Source organism: Motacilla alba, chromosome 3 (assembly GCF_015832195.1).
Source record: "Motacilla alba alba isolate MOTALB_02 chromosome 3, Motacilla_alba_V1.0_pri, whole genome shotgun sequence".
Classification (NCBI taxonomy): domain Eukaryota; kingdom Metazoa; phylum Chordata; class Aves; order Passeriformes; family Motacillidae; genus Motacilla; species Motacilla alba.
Window position 1 is genome coordinate 95,151,465 of NC_052018.1, and position 17,726 is coordinate 95,169,190.

The 17,726-nt window shown below is 41.7% G+C and overlaps 1 protein-coding gene and 1 long non-coding RNA gene across 7 annotated transcripts in view; one reads left to right on the forward strand and one right to left on the reverse strand.

The window, feature by feature from the left end:
* Positions 1-927: 927 nt before the first annotated feature.
* LOC119698655 lies at positions 928-8,327 on the reverse strand. Of its 2 annotated transcripts, XR_005256201.1 has the most exons (3): positions 8,020-8,327; positions 3,377-6,144; positions 928-1,248 (listed from the first exon to the last, which is right to left on the reverse strand). It is a non-coding gene; the product is annotated as an uncharacterized LOC119698655 (long non-coding RNA). The 2 variants fall into 2 exon arrangements; XR_005256200.1 differs by lacking the exon at positions 928-1,248 and having other exon boundaries at positions 3,215-6,144.
* Positions 8,328-8,512: 185 nt separating this feature from the next.
* Positions 8,513-17,726, forward strand: part of MARK1 (microtubule affinity regulating kinase 1) — a 57,243-nt gene continuing 48,029 nt past the window's right edge. For 2 of the 5 annotated variants that reach the window (XM_038130852.1, XM_038130855.1), the window contains exon 1: positions 8,525-8,884. In XM_038130852.1, the coding sequence (XP_037986780.1) occupies positions 8,834-8,884 (51 nt within the window). In that variant the 5' untranslated portion in view covers positions 8,525-8,833. Of the gene's footprint in view, positions 8,885-17,726 lie in introns of all 5 variants that reach the window. The other 3 variants (XR_005256199.1, XM_038130854.1, XM_038130853.1) reach the window with 3 other exon arrangements.

Here is a 17,726-nt window from a genome sequence, read left to right on the forward strand (position 1 = left end):
TCTTGTCAAGGAATTCCCATTTCCATTGGTGGCATTGATTTAGATCTGTCTTAAGTGTACCAATCTGTACATTTCTGTAGCCATTCATTAGTGGTTTTTTTATTGCTGTCACAATGAGTTACTCTACAGTGAGTATGTGATTGTTAAATATTAGTTAATTTTGTTGGATCATCTTCCCTAAATGGAACAATATTTTATTGGCTCTGTCCCTTGATATTCTGTTCTCACCCTGCTATTTACTATGCTCATTTATTGCTTAATTTGAATTTTAGTCTGCTCTGTCATTTGTCCTTCACATCTCAGCATGCTACGTACTGGTAATAATAATAACCAAGATCCATATTCTGAGCTTATTAAGGGAAGAATAAATTTTGAACTTCTGTGTAGCTTCACCAGAAGTCTAGAGAGCTTACAAGCACCAAGATCTTTACACTGAAATTGCACATATATGCATTGGTTTTGGTGCAGATCATGTTGTAACATCAAGGCTTTTGTATGAAGCCTTAAATTCATTAACCTCATGATTTCTCTGAGAGTACTAAACAAATGAGTCTTACAAAGAGTGAGTAGCACTTGTAATTAGTAACACAATTACAACAAGAGCGGAATCTATCACCATGCACTATTTTAATATAATTACTAGGCATTAGCATTTGCTTTGGCCCACAGGATGAGTCACTGTCTGCATGAATGATGATGGGGACCAGCTTGTCTGCTGGTATATACTGGGACAGCCCCAGCAGGGTCACCAGAGAGGAGCTGTCTTACAGCCCCGGGGATTATGGCCCTGGCAGCTCCACCACGAGCCTCACTGGGAGTCAGATCCAGTCTCTAGCGCATTTTCTCTAGGAGGTAAGTAAAATTAATAACTAACTAGGAATGAAAATGAGGGAAAGAAAAAATACTCACTCAAACATGTGGTTCTCTTTCAGTGATTCAAGTTTATTGCACATGCTACATCGAAACAAATCTTTGCAATTACATTTTTCTTGGGAGAAGGGAGGTGGGTTTTTTTTCCTGAACTCCTACACCCTGGTTAAAAGCTTAAAGCAGGCTGAGTTGTGCAAGGCTGTGTTGAGACTGATTAGACAGGAAAGCACACGGCAACACTCCCATGCGTGTGAAAGAAGAATGAAGCAGCTCCTGAAGTCTGTCCTTGCCAGAGCTTGATCTTCCTCCCACTTGTTCATGTCAGCAGTCATGACACAGGAGCAGGAGATGCATCCAGTTCTTACTCAGCAACAACTGCTATGGAAATCAGAGGGAAAGGTGTGGGCCCAGCTGTTTTTTATCCATCAGGATTTGAACTACCGCAAGTTCTTTTCTAGTAAAAGCTCAATAAAAAGCTGACCAGAAGACCTTAAGATTTGTTCCAGTGGATTTTTATACACTTCTTCAGAGTAAATAGTGGGAATACAGGAGCAGTGACAAAAGGAAGGCTTGAAAGACAAATCTAAACTAAAGAATTTATATGCAATATATATATATAAATAGATAGATATAGACATATAGACATATATATATATATGGTTTTCAGACCCACGTAAAAAATGAAACTGTTCTAAGAAAACCAATAGCTTACTAAACTTGTTGCCAGATATTTTACTTAGATTTTTAGTACTCCTAAAAGATGCTATACTTCAGTGTTTCAGCTAAATATCCTTAATTCATTTTACATCACTATGAACAACACCAAGTTCTGAATATCCCAGAATAATGTCTGGCATTTTATTCCATCCATGTAAGCACTGGCACCATCACAGAGCATTTTTGCTAACTTTAAACTAAGCTGATGAGTTACAGAGAGGAACAACTTTCCCTGCCGCAGCAGAGGGCCAGATAGGAATGACTGGCCACAGTTCACCCCGACAGATTTGAACAGTGACCTAGATACCAGAAGCAGCCCAGCACCTAACAACATGAAATAGAAACAAAATCCATAACCTTTATTAAATATAGTGTTGCATTTCATCCCACTGCAGAGACGTCATTATCATGCTGTCGGCAAAGATGAAAATAGCACGCCTGATACTATGCATTTATATAATGCATAATAATGCTTAGCAGACATAGAGCGCTATTCATTCTCAAAACACAATCATTTAAACCTTAATAAAACTGTGAGGTAGAGCAGTGTGTTGCTTCTTTTTACTTTTTTAATCATTATTTTTCCCCTAAAACTTATTGAGTAAGCGCATCATGTTAAGGAACATGATATCTATGGCTAAATTCTGATCAAATTACTTTGATGAAACTACTAATTATCTTTGAAGCCAATGGAAAACTTCCAGCAACAAAACCAAAATCAGAATCTGGATCCTATTTGTACATGCCATAAAGCTGAATTGTTATTGGCTAGCTTGGTACATCTAAAAATAACCCCTTCGGTTTATTTTTATCTCATTTTGGAAATCAGGTTCACATTGTTTCTTACTTCTCTGGCTAACCTAAAAAGTAGAATCTGACAATGTGCTTATTTTCTTGTTTGCTGTGTTCTCCTATCCGTTTCCAGACACCTTCCTTTCAAAGCTGGGAAAGCAGGATGATGTGGTTTTGCAAGGGGATGGTTCTGGTGGCAGACTAAGGCCCTGTATAGCCCGTCATCCCACCTCAGGAGTGGCCAGGTAATTCAGAGTAAGGTTCTCTTCCCTCTCCCTGCACTTGACTTAGGGGTGCTGCTTTTGTGCAGAGATTGAGTCAATTCAAAGTGAACCCTGCTGCCTATCATTCTCATCTGGTTGTTTTACACCCTCTTGGGATCTTTAAAGAAGACTTCTAGAATCTGTTCTCTTTTAAATCCATGGCTGAAGCTATTGCAGTCAAGGTTACTGCCAGCTCTGTCTCAAGAGCTGTTACAGGAGGCCCAGATGGCCTTCCTTTGCTCTTGATAACCTTGGAGAAGGTGGGATGGATCTCAGCTTAGCCTTCAATCCACTGTAAGACGTGGTCAGGACGACTCATGGCAGTCAGCAGCTGTTGGCCATTTTGTTCCATATGCAAATTCTGGGAAGGATAAAATTTACTTTCTCTTGTGGAAGTAATGAATTCATTTGAACAGGCCATTGTGGTTGAACTGTTAAAAAGTTCAGGAATGTCTGTGTCAGTTCTTCCCTTCCAACATTTTATTCTATCCTGTCATTTTGTCAATTAAGGCTATTCTGCCAGTTCAGTGCAGTCAGCAGAAAACAAAATAAGGCGACTGCTTTTTTGGGGGGGGGGGGTGGAGGAGGGGCTAGGGGAAAAAAGTACCACACAACCCAAGTCATTTTAAGCCTCTAAAGTGGTAGAGTGACTCAATAATAAATGAAATCTAGTACACTCAACAAGGTATTTTTACCAAATAAGGTATTACAGAAATAAGTAAAAAAATACTCACACAGAGATGCATACACAGACATGCTAAATGCTGCAGTCAGGGGTTTAGCTCAAATATTTCTCTTCTTGGTCACCTTAAAATGGGCAAAGGAAAGACTTCAGACTGACCCCATGCTCCCTGAGGATTACATAGAGTCTTTGCCACAGTTAAAGACCTTCCTTTTACAGAATCATTGGATCAACTCATAACAAATCCTGCATTTGTCCCTGGATCAAAAGCTGTTCTTCCTTGGATCAGAATATGCAATACTGCTGCAGGATAGCTCTGCACCATTCTGCATCAATGAGTTCTTGCTGTGCTACTGCAGAATACATCTTTGGAAAAATTACATCCTGACAGGGATAGCAGCTCCATTTAGCACAGAGTTTGTTTCCACAGAAACCACACCACTGAAGTCTGCAGAGGGCAGATGTGGAGTGAGAACATCTGTGACCACTTAGGTTAATTGCCTTTCCCAACTCTACCCCCACTTCTGGTCTCTGGTGGCCCTCTGAAGATCAATGGCAGATCACCAGGTGTCTTGTTGCAGGCTTTCTGCCATCCTGCCCCATCTCCAGGGGTTATCTAAAGCTGGGTATAAAACTGTATCCAGAGAGTCCCCGAAGACTACTTCTAGTGAGTAGAAGAAGCCTTTGTCCCTGGCTTTCTCTTTGCTCCTGGACAAACCATTTAGACCCTCTGCTCCTCAGATCTACAGCTTACCAACAGCTCAGGAAGCTTCCCAGCTCAAATGTAGAGGTGCATAAAACATAATTTTATGTTTTATTTCATAGCTCAGATACAACTATGATAGGAATAATGAAGATTTAAATGGTTATTTTACTCTTTAGCATGCTTTCATAACAAATAAATATTTTCAGATAAAAGGAATACCAAGATATTGCATATTCATTACAGATACTTCCAACATACTACATGGTTTTCATTATTACTCTCTGATAGTCTTTTCTAAGAATGTTAATGTTTCCCAAAAAATGAATAGCAAAAAAGATGTTGTCAGAGCTGATGCATGAAAATTATTCAAGCCTTACCTCCTCTGCCAAGATACTAATTGAAATTCAAGCTACAAAAAAAAAGGAAGAAAAAAAAAATGAAACTTTTTTTTTAAAAGTAAGTTTGAAACCACTACTAAAAGCCACAACAGTCAAAAAATGCTGCAGCAAAAGAAAACAAGGGGTGAAATTCACAGAGTTGCCATTGCCCCAGGTTTCATTGTGGTTCTATCTCAGTGCTATGGTGGCTTGCTAGTTTCCTTTTGAAACTCTTCAGATGTGGGAAGAGGTTGACTGTATGGCTGAAGAGACTGGGGGCATCAAAAGAAAGATGAGATATCAAAGCTGTAGGAAACAACCAGAACTAGCTATTTTTAGCTATGGTTATTAAGAGACAGTAGAGAGATCTTTAATGTAGTGGGACCAGTTTACACCCCTCCTGGTTTTTTTAGGCCATCAGAGACATACTCAGGGACAGAGCAACTGCCCTTATAAGCTTCTTCAGACCACCAGCAACCCACATGTTTAAGAGGTAATTCTCTCTTCTCTGGAATAGATTTTCTGATACCATTTTAGAGGCCTTGTGGATATGCAAGAAATTTCTGCAACAACAAAGCTGTACTGTGATTTTATTATACTTCTCCCAGACGTCCAGGCTAAACAGTGACAAATGTTGCTTTTATTTACTGCTTTCATATAAAGTTCTAACATGGATATTCTTAGGGCAGTTCTTTGTAATGGCATTGAAACAATAAAAAAATTCAGTTGCCCAGAAAAAGTGAAAACACAAACCTAACTACTAAATTGCAGTACAACTGACCTTGAGATAAATTCTGGCCCGTTAAATGTATTTAAACATTTTAGGGAGGTTTTTTGCACATACATGATAAGAGTATTCCCAAAAGGTATGGCTTGCTATTAACAAAAAAACCTCTCATTTGTTTGCAGGTTTAAAGTATTAGGACAAATTATAAGTTACTTAACTTTCAACTAAGATTGTACTTCCTAATGATTCCTACAGCAAAATCAGAATCTTGAATCTAACTATTTACCAAGTCTACTTACATTCAGAGTACATGTCATTTTTTTCCAGTGTCCCTCATGAAAGTAAACAATCCATGGAGCCCTGTACCTGTAGTTTGTAATGACCTCAGGATTCCTTAATGCTATTGAATCCTTACTGCACGCAGCTGGAGGTACTTTACTCTTTCATATTTGCCAGGTCTTTCATTTAGTTTTCCACACTACAGTAGATGTCCTGGTGTAATGAAAGGCAATAAAGAACATTATTTTGCTCTGTTTTATTCACATCTCAGTGGTCACCTGTTCCTGTGTTATTTCTGATCCTCTCACCATTTTGCTGTTGAGAACTGAATTTGAAAATTGTGGGAAAAGGTTTCATTCAAGCCAGTGTCTGAAATCAATACTACAGTAGTGGATGAGATTTGGGTCCTGGTAAGGTGGTGGAATATCCACATTTTCAGTGCCAAAGTTGAAGTCACTCACTAAATATACATCATTCCTGCTGGGCACTAAGCAGGAATTAATGCTACTTGAAGCAGCAGTAACTTTTGGCATATTTTAGTTGCAGGTCTCAGACAGTTTGAAGCTTTCTCCATCCAGACTATTTTTGTGCTCAGCTCAGTGTCTTTCTTCTGCTTTGACTCTTTAGAGAGTGACTGAGTTATGACAGGACCATCTCTGTGGTCACCTTCTCTTCCATGCAGCTCTTCAGTCATTGTCCCTGCATTTTCCCATCTGGGGGAAACATGAAGCCTGCAGTAATAACACAACAAAATTAAACAGCGCTATTAAATGAATGACTGATCTTGGTAACATGAAAGAAGATGACAACAGTAACAACCATGGCCAAAACAACTGCAAAGCAGATCTTCAGATAACAAGAATTACTACATTGCTACACTTTTAATTTCTGATTAAATTTTCCTATGAAATACTGACCAAAGCTTATTCAAATTGTAAGGCAGGAAGTCTCTCTAAGCTTTGCCTTAGTTAGTGGTGCCATTAAACACATTTAGAAGACATTGGAGCTTACACTTCTTTCTTCCCTGACCACAGGTGCATACACAAATCCATACCAGGATGGGTTTGCATCAGTGGGAGTTTTGACCAAGTAAGGATTGCAGAGTCAGGCCCCACACAGAGCCCTAGACATAGTCTTGTTCTTACTTGGGATAAAAGTGAGTGCATTTTGATGAGCTAAGCAACTAAACTGGGTTAATATCCAGTTTGTCAACAAACTTGTTTTGGCATGCTGGCTAGACAATGGCTGCTTACCTCAAATAAACCCAATCTTGGATAATTTCGTTCCCAGTAAAATGAAGGACACTAAAATTTCCTTTGCAGTTGGTAGCTCCAGCTATGTGAGGAGACAGCAAGGAATTCACAGAAGCCCTTGCCAGGGTTTGGGAGGCTTTGGTCCGAGGATGAGCTAGGAACCTCTACAGTTTCCAGACTGGCAAATCATGCATGCTCACAGCAACAAGATGCTGAATGTGCAAAGAGCGAGTCTAGTTACACTGCTCCTACAACATGGGGATGTTCTCTGCCTGTGCCTGCATCAGCTGTTTTCCCAAATACGTGGAAAATTCCACTGTGGGCTGACCAGTGCTGAGGAGCTGAGGGTACCTCTTGAATGACGCCATAATTAATATAGCCAGAATTAAACATACACTACAATCGTGTTGACCTATACATACAGATGCATATATATGTGTTATTTATAAGTAATATATAACAGTCAGTGCTCTTTCATGAGCACATAAGAGCTTCCTGAAGATAGATACACAACTCATGAAGTGCCTTCCCAAGTGTTTTCCTAAGGGAGGTTTTCCAGAACAAGGATTGTGTTTACAGAATTTATGAAGATGTTTACAGCCTCAGCTACACAAATTTGCCAAAATATTACAATGGAACTTCAGACCCACTATTTTGCTTCTGGGGCAGGGGAAGTTGGCGGGGTTCTTGCAATTTTTTTCAGGTTTTTTGCAGAATTTGGTGAAGGGTTTGGCTGGTTTTTCAGCAAAAGCTGCTGTTGCATAAACATTAGTAACTTCTCAAATACAAAAATGCATGTATGGTTCTAGTTTGAAGCACATGAGGTCATTTTTGGTTAAGTGTTCAAGGACTGTGAGCTGGTTGGACATGGACAGTCTTGTTGATCCCATTTCAGTTTCAAGTGGGTAAAGGAGGCTGGCGGGCTGGCTGAGGTGCACAAATAAACGGTTTGATTTACAGAGATGCTCTGACGCTGACACAGGGTTTTACAAACCTCCAGAGAACACATGAATTGCAGACTTGAAGTTGTGCAAAAGGCAGAAGGGCTGCCCCACTGCCCTTCCTCACACTCCCGGTTACCAGAAACAAAGGAGGGACAGCTGCTGGCAACCCACTAGCCAACACCATCGGCCCCAGCACCCCAAGCTCTCTGTCCCACAGTCCACACGCAGGGTGTTTGGGGCTCCCCAGGCCACCGACTCGCCGAGCCGCGCTGGCTCTCTCGGAGGCCTCTCCATTCTGCCAGGCTGAGGGACACGCCGGTCCCCCGACGGACCCTGGCTCCGGAGCACGGGCGACACGCCCTCCCCTCGGCGGAGGATCACACCTGTCCCACAGAAGCACAGGCCTTACCGAGTTGGAAGGGACCCACAAGGACCATCGAGTCCCACTCCTGGCTCTGCAAACGACAATCCTAAGAAGCACACCATGTGCCTGAAAGCGCTGTCCTAAAGCTTTTTAACTCTCTCAGGCTGGTGCTGTGACCACTTCCCTGGGGAGCCCGTTCCAGTGCCCAGCCACCTCTGGGCGATGAACCGTTTCCTGATATCCAACATAAACCTTCCCGACTAATCTCCAGGCCATTCTCTCGGGTCCTGTCACTGGTCACCACAGAAATCAGTCCTGCCTCTTGTCGACTATGAGATCCCACTTCACTTCAGCCCTCGGCCCAGGGCGCGCTCCCGCCCGGGCCCCACCCAGGCTGGGCCCGTGACGGAGCCGCGGTCACCGCGGCGCTGGCGCCACAGCAGCACCCGCCCGTACCGCCCGGCCCTTCCTGCGGCGGAGCCAGCGGGGCGTGGACGGGCAGGGGGAAGAGGCGGAGGAGGAGGAGGGGCGAAGCGGAGGTGGTACCGCCGCCGGATGCTGCGAGGAGGCGCCGCGGCCCCCCTGCGCTGCTGGTCGCTCACCTGAGCGGGTAGTAGGGCGGGGGAGGAGGAGGAGGAGTCGGCGGCCGAGCTGCGCGGAGCCCGGCGGCGGCGAGGCGGGCGAAGGGGCAGCCAGGCGGTCGGGCGAGGCGATGGCGCCGGGTGCGTAGCGGGCAGGAGGCCCCGCGTCCCGCCGTGTGCGCCTGGCTGCCGGCGGGGTTGGCCGGCGGGCTCCGCTGAGGCCTAGGAGCGGCCGCTCCCCTCGGAGCGCCGGGCGCGGCTCCGCCGCGGCCCGCACGATGTCCACCCGCACGCCGCTGCCCACCGTCAATGAGCGGGACACGGAGAACGTAAGTGTCGCGCCGGGACCCCCCTCCCTCTCTGCCTCCCTCCGCCTCTTCCCGGTACCCGGTGGTGGCCCGGCCTTTCGTACCGCCCAGGCCGAGTGCCCCAGGGGCGGGCGGGCCGGCCGTGCCGGGCGTCGGGCCGGCACCGCCGCCTGCTCGCGCCCCAGGTTCCTCCATGCGGCGCTGCCGGGGCGGGTCCGGCCCGCCGCGCTCCAAGTCGCTCCAGCCCGCCCGCGGCGCCAGGCCTGCCGCGGGGAGCCCTCCAGTAGCCCCTTCCAGCGCTGTTGGGCCGGGCCGGGTTGGGCTGCCCTTATATGTCCTCGGCTGTCGGCGCACACGGGCTGCTGGCTGCGGGCCCCTGCCGGCGAGAGGCCTGTAGCCCCTGCGGGCAGCAGCCGGGGTGCCTCGCCTTAGGGCGGTCCCCACGCACGGCACCTCCGCGTCTTCCTTGGGCTGTCCACTTGTGGGCTGTCTGACAGCCTGGCACTTGGTCTTGCCTTACCTTTTGGGTTTCATCGGTACTTGCTCTTTGTTCGATTTGCACCCTCAAGTCCCTGGTGTTTTATCCCTTTCCTCTGCTTTGCTTTGTGTTGCCTCTGAGGGAAGCTGTGATCGTGTCTTTGGTTCTTCCCGAGTTTATTGTATCTTCCTTTGTGCTCAGTTTAAATAATTTTTGCGGTCCTCTCTGCTCCGCCCAGACTCGATGGAATGGTGTTCTCTGCTGTAGTGGTCTTTCATAGAAAACAATCAGTCTTGGCTATGATGGACGGTGTACCTGAGGAATGCTGGACCATGTCTGGTCCTGTCCATCAGTGGTGATTATTTACATGGGTGGTAGTGTGGGAGTTGTGAAATTTTCCTCTTGGGTGAGGGGACCAGTGTTAAAAGCAGTATTGTTTGCAATATGTATGCTTAATTACCTTTGGGGGAGTGGCAGAAAGGAAGGGGAAAAGGAGTCATAGGAAATGTAACACATGCAGTTATACCCACCTTCTATTTGTGTGGAAAGTGATTGGTAAGAAATGAAGGAAGATGGTCTAGTGTGCTGAAATGGGTTGAAGAAGATGTTTGTTTGTAGTGCATCAATCTATGCTACAGATATTCTGGCTAGTAGCAGGAGCTCCAAAGGTTTTTTTACTGTACAAGCCTAATCAGTAGTGCCTCCTGAATAGGTTACTGACTATTATGAAATGAAAAGTGAATGTAAGATGATGATTTGGAAGACAAAGATAACAGAGATAATATAGCTAGAGAAGTGAAACCCCAGTGTGGTGAATTATTATTATGAGCTTTTAGTATCAGTCACTCAGTGGAAGTTTAATTGATACAGCAATATTAGACTTATTACTAGCTAAAGCAAATAGATGTGTTTGGTCTGTCCTTACTCTTCATGGACTGATGAGTTCTGTGTTACTGTGAGAATAAAAGCAAGTTCTTGGGATGAAAATTTCGATTTAATTAAATGATGAAGTCCAGGTTGGCGTGATACATGTTACTCATGAGTTTCTATTTCAAATGTATGTAGGAATGTAGATGAGAGATAGATGATAGGAAAGGATAAGAAGTATTTATGTATATATCTGGTAATACAGTCCATAAGACTTGCAAGATTTACACGAGGCAAATGGAAATATTTTCAAATATCATCTTTTATTGAATGAAAACTTCAAAGTGTTGGTCGTTAATTTAAAAAATATTATGCTAATCATGGGTGCTCACTTTTGACACCTTAGGAATACTAAGTGTTAGGTTTTTATTATTGTAATTTCAGAGAGTGCATTGGGCATCTGAAATGCCTAGGTTTGTACAGGGTATCAGAATACTTAGAATTGCACATTTACTTCTGAAAACCTTGGTGTAAGTCTGAAACCTTATACTAGCAAGTATAATCTAGCCAGATAACTACCAAAGATCTGTGCAGTTGTAAGTTCCCCAGTCTGCACAGAGTTACTCCAGTGCTGCCATTAGTGGGCATCCACAGGATTTTGGAACAGAGACCTTGAGCTCTGCCTGTTGGGCAGCCTTGGGAGCTGTCCTGTCCACCCATGGTGTCTCTTACATCAGACCTTTGGCTAAAGTGGCAAATGTAGGATGGAGGAGGGGTAGGTGGTCCATTGCTGACTTCCTGATCAGTAGTATTCCTTGATTTAAAATGGATTCTGTGAGGGTGAGATGAGACTCTTAAATTACTTTTAATGTAATTTCCTTCTGCTAATAAACTCTAATGGACGGGGGAACTGTTTATGCTGGTGTCTCGTGATGGACAAAGTTGAGCTAGTCAGCTCTGGGTAACCAAGGTGGTGAGAAGTTGTAACTAAAAGGATAAGTAATTGGGAAAAGTGAGGAATTAAGAAGCTGGTAAAAAAGTACATCTTTCTTGTGCATATTTCCAGTTCTCCGGTATGTGTATTAGCAAAGCTCTCCCGAGCAGCTCATGGTGATCTTCAGGAGAGGCTCTTTTCTTCCGCCTGGTGCTCGTAGCCATCTCACAGTGTTGCTCCATTGTGTGACTCCCAAGGGGCAGACTGGAGCTCTGTGTCCAGAGAGAGCAGATTGATGCTTCTGAGTACAACCATATGTGTGTGTCCAGCTGTGCTCTGTACATGGGGTGAGGTTGCTGCATGAAATCACGGGGAGCTACCCTGCCACCACCACCCCCTGTCTCTTGGCAGCTGCTTTCAGTATTTTGAAAGAGAAAACAAATAAAATTTTAATGTGTGCTTTTCTCAGTGAGGATGCAAGCATTTGTGTTATCATTTGAAAAAAGAAATTGTAATATTGGGTATAGGACCTATCATAAGAATATGAATTCCTTGAGGAATTACACGAGTCCTGATGGGATGGGTGAAAAACTTGCTTGTTTCCATAATGCCTTTTGCCTTTTGTCCCACACTGCCCTTTGAAAATACTTTAGAAGGGATAATATCAGGCAGCACATTACTTGATAATCAAGTCTTATCAGAAAGCTGGAGTGAAAAGAACAGGAACTGGCAGTAAGGGACAGACAACAGGTGGAGGGAGCCAGGGCCTGGGAAGCATCAGTGTGTATGTAACTGATAGGTCTGCCCTGTGGAGTTTACACTCCTTTTCTTTGCCTTTTTTTGCTATTCCTGATATCTCCCAGTGCTATGCTTAGTTTCCCTAGCATATGTCCGTAAATACTTTTCACTGGAAATGTTATTTCTCATTGAGGAAAGCTGTGTTTAAGGAAGCAAAGTAGATTATGATTATCAAACACTTATTCTTACTAACAGTTTATTTGGAATCTTGGGGAACTTAATGGGTGGAGGCAGTACTGTATTTTCATGTGTATTACTGGATTTATTTTTTCAAGTGAGAGGTAAGAGCAATATTCAAAATAATAATTTTCCCTATGTTTTGATTTTGTACATGTAACTATTTACAGCCTTCTCTTGATACATTTTTTTTGTAGACTGTGACAGGTAGTGTATCACTGCAAAGGATTGCTCTTGGAGTTAGTTTGGGTGAACTGAGATTCCCATCTCTGCTGTTGATGGAAAAAGAGAAGGACAGGAATCAAATTTTGAGCTAGAGTATCTCTTCTGTTTTTGTTGAGTTGGTATTAATTGATGAAAGAGGAGCTTTTATATTTTTCCCTTCATAACATGTTGCCTTGTATTGTGTCATTTAATTGAGGAACAGTTTTCCTTAATCAAGGCAAAAGAGAAAAAATACATAGGTAATATATTCTCTTAGATGTTTTTGGGGAGCTCTGTGTTAGAAAAGACTCAGAGATTCAACAGCTGGCTCTATACTACTTGATGTATAGTACTTTAAGTTAATAAGAATGAGAATGCTGAAAGTAGTTTGCTTTTTCTGAATAAGGACCTCTTAGTCTGGCATGAGAATACATTTTTTTCTATAGTAAGTGTAATTTAATCTTTTGAAGGTATTACTATTATGTGTGAAGGTGTTGCTGTTTACTTGTGCTGTGATTTCACCTATCTAGCTAAGTTTTAAGGTATTGTTTTGTTTTGTACTTTTCAAATACCTCAAAGTTGTTTAGTTCTGCTGGAGCAATCTGGCATGTTTACAGTGGAAGAAGAAATGAACAAGGCAGGAGTGCTGGATGATAACTCTGGCCAGAGTTGGGGAGGAATGTGGGAATTGTGGTTTGTCTTACCTAGCCTGTCTTACCTTACCTAGTGTGAGAATGATTGAGATGTCATGGCAGGGAAAGTTTTAAGAAGCATAAACCAGTGACATATGACCATGTGATTTGCTTCATTATCATAAAAATAATTATAACTTTGACAAATTCACACCCGTTTGTGGATTAGCTACGGGATGGTGACATCTCAGATGCCAGCTCAAGTGGGTGTGGTTAAGGATGCCCTTCTGACAGGGGAGCATAGGAGACAGCTGCATTTTAAAGAGGAAAGAAATTGAACAGGGCAAGAGATAAGAGGATAGAATGAAATGGTCAAGTTGGGATGGTAATGATTATACCATGTTTAATTTCTTTCTGTTTGGTTTTTTTTTCCCCTTTCTGGATTTGCTTTTGCACAATAAGAACACATGGTTTTGATTTGGACAGAGGGGGCGTGGGAGAAAGTATCTGACAAGAATTCTTTCCTTCAGTGCCTTAAGCAGAAGAATGGCCTAATTTCCAAGCCTTATGGGTTCAAGAGTACAGCTGTATCTTTCTTATCCACAGGAGATTTGAGCAAAGTGAAGAACGCCTGAGTTTTTTCCCTGCAAGTTTATTTTCCTTGATCATAAATACACCATTAGGTTCTATGTTTGTTGAAACAGTAAAAAGAGGGTATGTGCTCCTAATCTTGTTTTCAAGGTTCGTGTTTTCTCTATGCAGATTTTCTCTTGTTATTTTGCTTCACATATGGACTGAGCTGCTGTGTTGTGGGGGGAAAACATGTGCTGAGCTAGAGCACTGTGCATGGAGAGAGCAAGGTTCATTTTGAAGTTAACCTTCTGTGTGGATCAGAGAGAATAATGGGACAGGCGATACACATGGTTACTTTCATTTTCTTTATGTAAAGAGGAATATTTTGGTACAAAGCACTGAAAATGTTCGTAATTCAGTGTTCTTTCTAGGCATCACAAATGAGTGTACAGTGTTAAGGTTCAGAAAGAGTTAATGCAGTTTGCTTGTAGTACTTGCTTCATTTCATACTTCATGGAATTTTGAGGTTCATAGGTAAACATAAGTTGGATTGTTTGTGGTTGATGTTCTGAAAACTGTACTTACATGGTCAGTGGACTTTAACACTGAACTAGAACAAGGAGAATATGTTCTAGGAAAACTGACCAGTGGGGTCTTTTCCATTGTATATTTCTAATCCTATGGACTTACTGTTTATATTAAGAGAGATTTAAATGTTTTTTATCTCTGCATTTTAAATGTTTCAATCATCAATAAAGGCAGGATTTTTTCTCCTATGATACCTGATTACATTTGCAAACTAATATTTCTACTATAAATGTGTTAAGTTTCTACTATCACAATTGCTGTTGCTCAGCAGAGGAATCTCCTGCCAGCTTTCAATTGTTATCAGTAGTTTTAACACAGAAAAAATAGTCACTAAATTTTTAAGTGCAGATACTGTCATTTCTTTAAAATTATATTCTCAATCAGTGATTTGTAGTTGTACTTGTGGAGTTTTTCTTCTTGTTCTCAGAATTTAGATAGACCTGACTGTACTATCTTACTGATGCTTGAGAGAACTTTAAGCAGTGTTCCAGTAGAGCGGATTCATTAAGAAACTATCCTGTAAGGAGATGATTTTACAATTAATGTGGAGATAGAAAACTATAGTGCCACTGAAGCTCTAAGACAGGTTTCTTACAGATTGACCTACTCAAAACTTGAGAGTATGAGCAAACTTTTCATATGTTGCAATATTGGAGAGAAAGCATTTTATCACTTGTTTTCAGATTTTATATTTTACGTTAGTAAAAATTGTCAGCTTGTCCTTTGTTTTAAAATACATGTTTACAGTCTGTGCTGCCCTCCAGGTTAAACATACTACTTATAGGCTGTTGCAGTGACAAGTTTCAAATTCAGCTTATTTATGTTGTGGTCATGACACCATCTATTTTTTTGTTGTTGTTGGAAACACAATGCTTGCTTTTTGTGTTTGAGTTTGTTGTTGTGTTTTTTTAATCATTCTGGAATTTCAGCATAGGCAAAAAATTTTTGTTAGGATTTCACAATTTTTTTCTGTGTCTTGGTTCTTGAATGTTTACTCTGCTCTAGACAATGGTAAATTAGGAAGAAATGTTTTCCACAGTTGACTGTTTGTGAAAACAGCCATGAAAACAGGAAAGTTTCATCAAAACATTCACATTGTTCAGTGTAATGAATATAATACAACTCAATGTGGGTTTAAATAAGAAGCTCTTTCTCTATATCAACGACCAAGCCTGGTTAATTGTTAGCTTTTCTCTACTTCTTTCGCATTGTCAATTAGCTTTTCTTTGGTGTCTTCTCCATGCTCAGTGCTAAACCGAGCTTTAAACTGGGCCAGTTGTATTTCACGTAAAAATGAATCATCTTTGTTTTTCTGTGAATAACTTAGTAAAATAGCAAAATCAAAGGCTTGTTAAGGTCTCAAGGTCAGTTTGAGACTTCATGTGATGATTCAGCTTCTGGTTGTTTTGGTGAGCATCCTAGTTGAATCTAAGGTTAAAAGTTCCAAGATGATAAGATGGCCCTTGTTTTTAAAGTACATTTCCCTGTGACTGTTTCAACTTTTATTTCCTAAGTAGTGACCAATCATGCTGTAGATATTGTAGGAAAATAGAAAAGGCAAGAGCATTTGAAACCACACTGTGCTTGTCATAATCCTGCTTTTTGATCTGAGATGGCAGTTGAAAAAAAGTTTGGTTGGTTGGTTTTGTTTGTGGGGTTTGGTTTGTTGGGGGGTTTTTGTTTTGTTTTTTTTTAACATAAGCATTTTTTTCAGGGATTTCTTTTTGTATGCTTTCGAAGAAAACAGCAACTTCTGCTGAGAGATGTATATTCACAGCTGTACGAGGGTGCTTGCACAGTTCAATTCAGCTGGACTGCAGTTAACCTTAAAAGCAATGAACCAGACATGCTCATGGAACATTTCCACAACTTAGTGTCTAATGATTGATCAACAGTTGTATTTATGTGCAACCCAAAAGCACGGGATTATTTGGCATCTCTGTAAAGTGAAAGATCATTATGTTATTCTACAATTCTCCATCGCATCAGGACAGCTGATGAACAGTCACTTCACATTGCTTAAATCCTTGTGGATTTAAGCAATGTGAAGTGACTGTTCATCAGTCACTGATGAACAGTCCAGGCTGTCTTGGTGGAGTGAATGTGTTTGTGGGTTTTCAAGCTCTCCTGTTTTGCTGTTGCATATGGTTTCAGGAAAAAGTAATTTTCCTTTTTTTATCTTGCTGTTCCTATGCTTGTGGGACACCTTAGGTATAGGCTGTGATGTCAAAATGAGAAGTGGTCTGCCCTCCACTTGTTTGGTTGGCATGAATGTACCTTACAATTAAGATGACTTTTGTAGAGAACCCTTCATGGGTGTTCAAGATTTAAGTGCTCAGTACCAATGCCTTCTGTCCATTTGTGTGTAAACTATTTCATTAGCAATGTTTTATAAAAGTGTATGATTGTTACAGAGACCTAAATATAAAATACAACAACACATTGTGTCGTGAAGATAAGGGTTCTTTTTCTTCACTTTTCCCCCCTTCAGAAAGAGGACTCTTACAGTAAGCTTTAGCCACAGTAATTGTTTATATGTCCACGATGTATACCCAATCTAAAAGAGCATCGAATGGCCACACACTGATATGTGTATCACAGCTGTAATGATTTCTGAGGTAAGGGTTGTTGCACATTTTACTGAGGTCAGAATGAATCAGGTTTGTGACTTTGGAGCAGCCTCTGCCTTGTTCACTGTGACTCTGCTGATGTGCTGGGAAGAGGCAGAATAATTATCCTGCTTTTTATTTAAATACCTCTAGAATTCACAAAAGTAGCAGAATTTTAATCAAAGCAGAGAATGATGTCGAAACTTTGTTTGGAATGTATTTCAAGTGATCAAACATAAGGAGTTTTGTCCAGCTGAGTTGCAGAATGGTATTTTGAACATATACGGTTGTGATATGTTGAATAATAAGACAGAACTTTACTTCACCTCTGATGAAAGCACTTACATAGTGTTTATGTAGCTGAACATACAGTTACGGGATAGCCCACGGCAGTCTTTTGTAAAAGCAGATAATGATAATATTACTGGTGACAAAGTCTAATTGCTTTTGTATTATAAAGTAAAGTAGTGCATGATAACTTTTAAAATCTTAAGCAGACATAGAACTAGGCAAGGTTGTTAGAGAGAAGTGATATCTTTCATTAGACAGATGTGGTTGAAAAAAATAGATAAGATTTGGGTAGTAGCAGAGCTTGCTGGAAAGGCTCTTGCTGAAGTTGAGACTTGTGGAAAAACCTGTAGTGTCTCTGCTGTGCTTCTGTAGGAGGTCCACACCTCATTCATAGTGCAGTAAAACACACACCTCCTTGTAAGCAGAGGCTCAGCCTTAGTCACTGGGGTAGAGTACTATTTTAAGCTCTCCTGGAAGGTTTCCTCCTGGAATCCTCCCTTCCCCACTGTTGGTTCTTATCTTTTTCATCTTAACTCAATGCTCAAGAAGAAAGTAATAGAAAAATAAAGTAAAACATCTTTTACTTGTCTTCAAGCAGCCCTTTTTTTTTTAGAAGTGAAAAGGCCAATTATTTTTAATCCTAAGGTTGCCTCATAGATAATTTCTCTTATTTAGTCCCTCAAAAATGTGACCAATTTATTTTTAAACCTGA